The sequence below is a fragment of the Sceloporus occidentalis genome, unplaced genomic scaffold, assembly GCF_023333645.1.
Source record: "Sceloporus occidentalis isolate IW3139 unplaced genomic scaffold, rSceOcc1.0.p SCAF_2, whole genome shotgun sequence".
Lineage (NCBI taxonomy): Eukaryota > Metazoa > Chordata > Lepidosauria > Squamata > Phrynosomatidae > Sceloporus > Sceloporus occidentalis.
This window is the reverse complement of record NW_028316982.1, coordinates 4934466-4944394: the sequence shown is the minus strand read 5'-3', so window position 1 is coordinate 4944394 and position 9929 is coordinate 4934466. Positions and strand designations below refer to the sequence as shown.

The following is a 9929-nucleotide window of genomic DNA, read 5'->3' as shown; positions in this document are numbered from 1 at the left end:
TGTTCTGTTAAAAATGAGACCTGGAGAAGGAGCAGATATCTCTCAGTCTGTCAGAAAGAAAGCAGAAATGTTAATATCTACCTTGAAAGAAAAATCTGGCCAATGTCTTTTAGCAGTAAAGGTTGAGTCTCCCTTATCCGGAATGCCAAAATCTGAAATATCCTAAAAACCAAAGCATTTTTCATGGGTGGCTAAGATTTCTGGGATTTCATATTTTCTAGATTTTGGAATATTTGCATATACAGAAAGAGATATCTTGAAGATGGGACCCATGGGATTTATTTATGTTTCATAGGGGTTCGACAGATGGGGAGAAAAAAGAGGCAAAATGTCGCCCCTTTCTTCCTTGGACAGAGGCCGCAGCAACCAAACCGTGTGGCCTCCAGGAGCCATAAAAAGAACCTGCTCCTGGTGGGTTCTTTTTAGGATGCGCACAGGAAGCCATTGCCCCTTTCAGGTGCACCAGTGATGTATGTGCAGTGCGGTGGTATTTGGATGTGGTCACCATGGGGATGTCTGCTGCACGGTAGGTCTCAGGAGCATGCGGACGCTCCGCTCTCCCAAGCCCTAAAATCGACCCCATGACGGCACTTTTCAGCCATCTGTATTGGGCCATATACACCTTAAACACATAGCCCTAAGGTAATTTCATATACAGTATTTGTAATAATCTTGTGCATGAGACAAAGTTTGTGTACACTGAACTATCAGAATGCAAAGTTGTCACTGTCTCAGCCACCACCCATCTGGATAATTTTGGATTTTGGCATATTTTGTATTTCTGGATAAGGGAGACTGAACCTGTAGTTTAATTATATTTTAACTTTTGTATGGTGTGTACTTTTAGCTGTATTTGTTTTAACATTTGTAAGCTACTTTGAATCCCAGGGTTGGCAAAAAGGTGAGAAATCAACCAATCAACCAACCAATGACAATAATAATTGTGAGCCTTTGACCCTCTGCTGTACTAGACATGGACTTTGGCCTGAAATAAGAATGTTAGATCCTCAATAAGCCAAGTTTCCCCTTTAATTAGAGCAGACTGCAATTGTTTTTTGGCAAAGGTGTTCTTGCTTGAGTACTAGCCAATGGATGCAAATATTCTGAACATTTTAAAGCAGGATAGATGCCACAGTTGAAGTGGAAATCTGCAAGTGACCCAAATTGCCTTTTCTGGCCAGACTAGAACACAGTCTCACCTCTTTCGTTGCTATTCAGCTTCTCTTCCGATGATGTTGCTGTTGGTTACAAGGAAAGGAACAAACATTTGATTTGGTTCAAAACACAGGGGCTGAGATCCTACATTAGGATTGCACAGTGTCAATTTCTGCATGTGCAGCTGTGCATAGATTGTGCTAATTAACTCTTGCACTAAACATAAAGGCGCACACTGAATGCATGTTTGAAACCAAATATACCTTTCATGCACGTCATATGCGTAAATAGCATTTTATGTGCAACAGTTGGCCCTCCATATTTGCACATTTGACTTTTGCAGACTTGATTATTTGAGTTTTTGATTAATATGTTCCCTCTAGGAATCTCTAGGTCCTCCAGCACAACTCTGCCAGAAGTTGATCATAGAATCATGCTGGAGGACCTACAAATGCCTATAGAAGTCTTTTTCTCCAGGAACCTCTAGGTTCTCCAGCACAACTCTATTGTCAACTTATGGCAGAGTTGCACTGGAGGACCTAGAGATTCCTAGAGAGAACATATTAATCAAAACTGCCAATAATCAAGTCCGCAAAAGTCAAATTTGTAGATATGGAGGACCAACTGTATTTGTGATAATACATATGATGCTATGAATAGGTGCAGGGGAAATGAATTTATATCATAAGCTGTTTGCTTCCCTCATTGGCAGCTGGTACACCCACATTAGTGAAGTGGTAAATCTGTTCCGGGTTTTAGTTTAAACTGTAAAGGAGCTATTCAAAAATTAAACCCTCCCCCCCAAAAAAAGATGTAATGCCTTTGATAGCTCCATTAGAGTTTGGAATAAATCCTGGAGTTGATTCACCATCCCACCAACATGGGAGCCACCGTCACCATCTTCTCTTGAAATAATTGGATGCTCACCCCAGACTGGAGGGCTGTATCCATCACAGCCAATCTTGGGTCTCTTCTGGTGGTACTTATCGCAGAACTGTTGTTTTCCAGCTTGGTAGCAACACCAATTGTAGAGTTTCAACTCTTCATCTAGACATAAGTATCAAGAGAAAAAAGGATAGGAAATGATGGGAGGATGATTTGGTAAAGCCTCAAGGAACTAAATACCCATCTGACTTTGGAAGCTAAGCAGGATCATCCCTAGTTAGTGGTTGCATAGGAACAACCAGGTGCTGTAGGCAATATTTCAGAGGAAGGAACTGAGCAATCCACCTCTGAGTATACCTTGCTTAATAAAAGTCAATGGAATTTATGGGACTGCCATAAATCAACAGGTTACTTGAAGGCACATACACACACAGGTGCCTCTTTGTGGAACAAGGAAGATAACTATAATGCCACTTGACAGCACTTTAAGTACTGAAGCTCCATCTGATGGAAACGTGGGATTTATAGTTTTACAAGTTATTTAGCCTTCTCTGCCAAAGGGTGCTGGCACTTCACCAAACTACAAATCCCAGGATTCTGCAGGATAAAGCCATAGCCAGTTAAAGTGGTGTCAAACTGCGCTATTTCTACAATGTAGATGCACCCTAGGAGACAAAGCAGGGAGGAAGTAGAGCATCAGAATAGCAGTGTACATATCAATAAGCAGTTACTCTGAAAATGGAAAGGGAGCGATAGTTTGGGTCCACCTTGCTGTCTTCCCTTTTTGCCTCTGTTGGTTATTTCTTACAAGTGCCTGAGCAAAAGTGCCTTCCAACATGCCTTACCATTGAAGGGGAAGTTTCTCCTAGAGCCTTTCCAGATTCTTTCCTGATGACCGTCCACAAGCTGGCCTTTGGGGTTCTTGTAGAGACACCGGACCCCAGCGCCATACTTGTTTGGGAGAGAGGTATATAGCATAGTGAAGCTGGAGTCCAGCAAACCTGCAAGAATGGAAGATGTTTGTTAGATCTATTGATCGACCTATCTATAGATATATAGATATAGATATATTTAGTATTAAAATATATTTTCCATACTATAAAACTACATATACATTTTATACAATAAAACTACTTTACAGTACTATAAAACTACATAATACCACATCCAAAAGAAATATAAACGTGTAAAACATACATAAACATAAAATTACAAACTCACTTTAAAAAAAAGGCAGGGGAGGTAATAATGGTCCAAAACACACTGCAGAAATAATCCAGTTTGAGACCACTTTAACTGCCTTGGTTCAGTACTAGGGAATCCTGGGAATTATAGTTTATCATGGCACCAGAGCTCTCTGACAGAGAAGACTAAATATCTCACAAAACTAAATTCGCAGAAGTCTCTAGCATTTAGCCAAGGCAGCTAAAGCAGTGTCAAACTGGATTATTTCTGCAGTGTGTTTTGGCACAATGACTTCCAGCTTTTCAACTAAAGTAGGCCCTTGCGTTCACTGGGGTTAGGGGCACAGAACCCCCAGCAAAGTGAAAAGAGCACAACTTTTTAAAAAACAAAATTTAATTTGAGAGACCATTTCTCTAGGGATCTCTCCAGCGCAACCTTATGGTCAACATCAGCCAGAATTTGACCACAGAATCCCGCTGGAAGACCTACAGATTCCTAGAGCGCATATCAATTAAATCCACAAGAATGGAATCCACAAAAGTCAAAGCCGCAAATGTGGAGGGCCAACTTAATGGTTTCAAGAGTTGGATTTGAAGATCAGTAGAATTAGGAAACAGTAGAAATTTAAGAGATTGACAAGGGAGAAAATTAGATATCATAAATTCCTCCTTTGCCAATCTCTTATCTGAAATTTCTACTGTTTACCATTTCTGCTAATCTTCAAATCCAACTATTGAAAATTTCCCCTGTTGTATCTGTAAGAAAGCAATTGCTGGTTCCCAATCTTTCTTAAAACTATTCAGAGATCTCTCTCAAATTAAAACAGTCCATTTATCCATCTCAACCAAATCATACTATTTCAACATCCAATCCTCCCTCATCGTCTTGTCCTTCCATTCTGTGCATACTGAAGTCTCGCAGCTGTAGTCAAATATTGTATAATTCCTATGGAATCCTGAGCTTTGTAGTTAAGAGAAGAGCATTTAGATTTTTCAACAAGAGAGCTTGATTGCGTCCCCAGACAACAAACCCAAATATTCCATAGGATTTTGCCATGGCAGTTAAAGTGGAATCATATTGGTATACAGTGGACCCCCTTGGTATCCGCTGGGGATTGGTTCCAGGACACACACACCCCTATGAATACCATGGATGCTCAAGTCCCATTAAATACAATAGTGCAGCGATATGGTGATCCTTACATAAAATGGCAAAATCAAGATTTGCTTTTTTTGAATTTATATATGTTTTGAATATTTTCAAGTTGCGGATCCTTGAATCCATGGATAAATAATCCATGGATACAGAGGGCCAACTGTAATTGTGCAGTGTGAAAAGCATCCCAATAATCCAATGGTGGCTTAAAGTTATCCAAAGCTTTCCAAATAGCTTCAGCACCTTGAATATCTCCTTTAAAGTTTGGACTAAAACCAGGAGCAGAATCTCCTTTCTTGGGTACATCTTAAGCACCTGAGCACAGTGTTGAAAGCCACAGGGTGCATAAATGCCCTCCATACAATCTACCTCTTCTGCTGCGGATGAAGCGATAATCCGACAGTCCCTGTTGCAGAGAGCAAGGGCAGGATGGCAGGTCCTTGTTCCAAACAGCCGGCTGTCTTTCGTTGCTCAGCCAGTCCAGGCATCTCTGCCTATAGTTCAGGCGAACACGGCTGTCCAGTTTATAGATCCAGAGCCCGTGCACACCTGGAAGGAGATGCAAATAGAAAAATGTTGATCAGAAGGCTGGACCAATTTAAAACTCAATTGCAAATTGTACATACCATAACAAACATTTTGGAGTGATGAGGTCTCCCGAAAGTGACAAAGCACAAGGCCTCAGCATGGCTTCATCAAGTATTTGTGATGCTGAAGGGCACACTTACAACCCCTGGTACCATAGAGCTGCTACAGTGGCCACTGAGTTTTTCAAATGGCAGGTGGATGATGTGGGCACCTGTGAGGGCTACCGTTTCTCCCCGCATCTGCCACACAATGTGAGGACTTCCTGGTGTCCCATCACTCTGGCATCAAATGCGGGAAACTTCTAGATGCCCTCATGCTTCTTGTGAGAGACTTCATTTGTCAAATCCCACCATCACCTTTGGATAATGGTGGCCACCACAGACACCGTGTGTCTGAACTCGAGCTTTCCGATAGCCCTTCTGTAGCATTCTCAGAGGCACAAGTATAAAATGCAACATTAATTTATTACCACAGAAGTTCATCATAAAGCTAAAGATTACTTATTTAACACATTAAATCCTTAGTGAACTAACTCATATCTCTCACTCATATGCCTGACTAGGGGCTTTATCACACGGGGAAAATTGGAAGGTTAACCACAGGTTAATCTGGGGTCATTCAAGGTATTTCATGTAATTTCACAGAAGATTTTCAAACAACGTCGCACACAAACAAAAGGCAATCCAAACGCAATCGTGAGACATCCCAGGAATAGCTGAATTCAGAAAAATATCGAATTTATAAATCCTTTTCCACTACGAATTTGCAGTCAGTTCACATTTGCGTTAGTATGAAATGCATCTCCAGTTCAGCCATGGGATTACTGTTGGCCATGGGATGCTGTCCTCCCTGCGCATGCGCAAAGACGCTAATTTGAAATCAAGAAGCCAATGGGTACGTACTCATGTGATGATTTCATTAGTATTTGTACTGCTTTCTCTTTTGGATGGGTGTATGTGCATTTGATGAACTACTACGTAATTTCTTGCATTTTTGGATTCCCCCCCTTCTTCTTCTTTTGGGATGGTGATACATTCCTCCGTGTAAAAAGTCCTAACAGGAGGTGCAGCTACACTGTAGGAATAATGCAATTTGATACCACTTTTGCAGCTCCATCCTACGGAATCCTGGGATTTTTTAGTTTTATGAGGTCTTTAGACTTCTTTGGCAAAGTGTGCTGGTGCCTTACCAAAGCTACAAATCCCAGGATCCTGCAGGATGGAGCTATGGCAGTTCAAGTAGTATCAAACTGCATTATTTCTACAGTGTAGATGAGCCCTCAGACTTACCCTTGAACCACTTTACAACCTCAAGGATGGCAGTCCTTTCTGCATCTCCTTTTTCTACCTGATATCTCCTCTGGCTCTTTTACCCCTCCTTACTACAAAACCAATACCCAAATTAGAAAGTCCTTCTAGTTCCAGCAAGCAAAGCACAGATGTGGGAAACATATTTTGTGGATGTGAGCTCCCACAACTTATCAACAGTACCTGAGTTGTAACCTGAGAAGCGATCAGGTCTATATTTCACAGCCGGGGCTTCGGACATCAGATCGTCATTTCTGAAGAATCCATCACCACTGAAAACAAAGAAGCGGAGAAATGATCCTCGTATTTCCAAGGAGGCACAATATTCTTCCCAATTTGTGCCCCAGCTGTTCCCCATGAGCCCTCCAGGTGTTCATCTCCCCCGAAAGACAGAACTTGATGTACCACACTGCCCTATCCTCCATCTTCTCAACTGCCACCCCCTTGCCTCATCTTATCCCATCAAAGAAAGATTTAACAACTTTTGTACATTAAAGTGGGCCATACAATCAGAATCACAGAATCATGGAAGATACCCCAAGGGTCATCCAGTCCAACCCCATTCTGCCATGCAGGAAGATGCAGTCAAAGCATTCCCTGTGACACATGGCCATCCAGCCTTTGTTTAAAAATCTCCAAAGAAGGAGACTCCACCACTCGCCAAGGCAAGTCAGAATTATCCCAGGCCCTGATATTTCAGGTTCAGAACCTAAGACCCAGCGACAATCCCTTGTGCCCACAGGAGGCTGGGTCCTGATGATGTTAGAAGGACCATCCCTTGGTGATATAATTAAGCCTGATGCAATAAACATCAACCATGGTAATGCAATCGTTGTGCAAATACAAAAAAAACACCAGGTCAACAGATGAGGAAAATACATACACACTTTGAAAAGTAGCATTCTCACCCTGAGGACCAGAGAAGAGGAGCTAGGCTCTGAGAAATCGTCACAGTGGCCCTGACTTTGCAAGATCTATGCAGGGCTGCTTGTGACCTCTTGGAAGTCTCTCATTCACTGTAAACTGAAGCTGACCGGCAGCACATAAGAACAGCAAAGGTTCAGTACCTTAAATACCTCCATTAAAGTTCAGGCTAAAACTCTGAGAGGATTCATGTTTTCTTCCCTGATTCTCAGGGAAGTCATCAGTTGCCATTGGGCAACCATGCAATCCAAGGCATGTCCTTCTCTTCTTAGATCCTCTTTTCAGGAAATGATCATACCTGGTGTATCCGATCAGCACATTTGTAGAAGAGAGTTTGGTGTAGTCCCACTGCATCCCACCAGCTTGGTATAGGAAAAGAGTATATGTTCTGTACCCATCTGTGGTCAGAATGGCTTGATAAGTATTTGTCTGCAAGAAGATATATGGAAAGGGTGAGATGATGTTTTGTATTTTGTGGGTACATAAGTTCCCTTACTGATGTGGTTGTACTTTCTTAACTGTGGCATAATGCCTGTATTCAGTTCACAGCTGCATTAAGCAGAGTTCTGCAAATATAACTGTTGTACATACAGTTGCGTACTCTCGGACATTGCATAGCTACTCCTCAGTGCCTTCAATGTACCACTATGATTCACTGGGATTGTGGAAACAGCAAGCACATGTGCAGATACACAGTCAGTAACACCGTATTAGGAGTTTAATCACACCTGTCCAGCCACAATCGTGCCAATTAAAGAATGGAAGCATATTGGTTTGCAATTGTTTCTTATCACACTTTCTGCCACAATAGGTTTTTGGTGATCTATGGTTATGTGATATGTTTCCTGCACTCCAAATGCTGCCTTCTGGGAAGAAAGGTGGGAAAGAGCAATAGTGGCTGCCAACTGCCTCCCAAAGCCAGCTGTGTGGATGCGCACACAGCAGCCAACTTCAGGAAGATGTTGGTGTCTGTGATCACTTCAAGAGAAAGGAAGGAAAGTGGAAAAGGAGCAGAATCACACCCACTCACACCACATAGCTGCCTGAGAAGAAGAACTGCAGCGGAAGGAACTTATTGTATGGAGACAGTAATGAAATAGCAGTGAGACCGGGAGCCTATCAATGGGTTTTGTCCATCAGTGAAAAGGTACACTACAGTCACGAATGGAGTGCAAGTCAGCAGCAGGATGGACATGACATTGTATGGTAAGTATCAGCCCAAAACACTTTTATTCTGTTAAAATTCCGCTTTTTAGTCTTGTCCTAAAAGTCCTAAGCTTTTAAAGCAAAGGGGCAGGTAAAGTGACCCAGGAAATGTGAATCCATCAAACAGAAGAGTTCTTGGTATGAACACTTTTCAGTGGCTCACTCTCTGCAATGGTAGAAATGTGGGTAATTGAGGACAATTTCATGGGGAGGGGCAGAATTATTATTGTAGGACAATGTCCTCGTTTTGTTCCCACACAGGATGGCCAAATATCACAACGTCAAAAGAGGACAAGGCACTGCAAGATGTGGGAAATTCAAGAAAAATGTAGGACATGACAAAATCAAAGCTAAAAACACTCATATGAATATAAATCCATGCTCAAAATGGAGAGCCTGTTGGGCCTTGTTCCCACTATGGTTTAAACCAGATCATGATTCCAAATGATCCGGTTTAAACCACCATGGTTCCCACTTAATTTGAATCCCTGATGCTATTCAGAAAGGGGGGGCATGGTTTTTATCCATTTTTACCATTTAACCCACATCAAAAAGATACTGGTAAAATGGAGTGTTTTTTGGGCTGAATCGATTTATTTGGGAAATATTTATTTATTTATAAATATTAATTTATTGGAGGTGTCCTGGAAAAGGAGGGCATATGGTCACCCTGGGCACCAAGGAAATCTATCCCTCCATCAAACAGCTCTTGAAGTTGTTCCTAAATCATAGACAGATTTTTTTCTCCAGCTAAAGGGCTGAGAAGCAGCTCCAGTTCCACCAGTTCAGCTGCATGCTCCAAAATCTGAATCCGACCTTTTCATTTGCAGAAGAGAACTCACTCTGCTGCTCTGCTTCTGTGCTGGGTAGTGCTGAGTCTTGACCCAGGTGATCTTGAGTGTCCATCGGGCTGAATAGGAAGACTTCAGGTATTGCTGAACCATTGTTTCCACACCTTGGACAAGAGGGTGTTTGGCAGAGTTCTGTGTAACATATTCCTGTGTGTGGCAGAAGAGTAATATTAAAACTGGCAGCTTCACGTGCTATCGAGGAACTGGAAAACCAAGCAAAATGAGTCTAGAAGCCCAACAACTATTACTGGTCTCTAGAACAGCATGGTGGTATAGTGCTTGGAGTCTTGGACTCCCTGAGATCAAGGTTCAAATCTCTGCATAATCATGGAAACCCACTTGGAGACGTTACACAGTCTCAACCTCAAAGCAAGGCAAGATCAAACCTCTTTGGAATAAATCTTTAAGATCTTTGATGTAGTGGTTTGAATGTTGGATTAGGACTTTGGAGGCCTGAGTTCAAATCCCTGCTCAGCCATGGAAACTCACTGTGTGATTTATAGCAGTCTCTTTCCATCTAAGTACTGTATATACTAATGTATAGCATAGAGTAGTATAGAAATTTAGGTTAAAAAATTGACCCAAAAAAACTGAGTCGATTTATCCATGGGTCAATGTAGGTACTGTATTTTAATGCACGCACACACACACACACACACACACACAGAGATGG

General features: G+C 41.9%; 1 protein-coding gene across 1 annotated transcript in view; it reads right to left on the bottom strand.

Moving 5' to 3' along the window:
* The window catches only part of LOC149317902 (uncharacterized), a 28428-nt gene continuing 18499 nt past the window's right edge, over positions 1-9929 (bottom strand). Inside the window, exons 5-12 of the mRNA XM_089513254.1 lie at positions 9248-9403; positions 7498-7628; positions 6459-6547; positions 4750-4929; positions 2886-3041; positions 2083-2202; positions 1200-1238; positions 1-47 (exon numbers count right to left, since the gene is read on the bottom strand). Coding sequence (XP_089369380.1) covers positions 43-47; positions 1200-1238; positions 2083-2202; positions 2886-3041; positions 4750-4929; positions 6459-6547; positions 7498-7628; positions 9248-9403 — 876 coding nt within the window. The 3' untranslated portion in view covers positions 1-42. The remainder of the gene's footprint in view (positions 48-1199; positions 1239-2082; positions 2203-2885; positions 3042-4749; positions 4930-6458; positions 6548-7497; positions 7629-9247; positions 9404-9929) is intronic.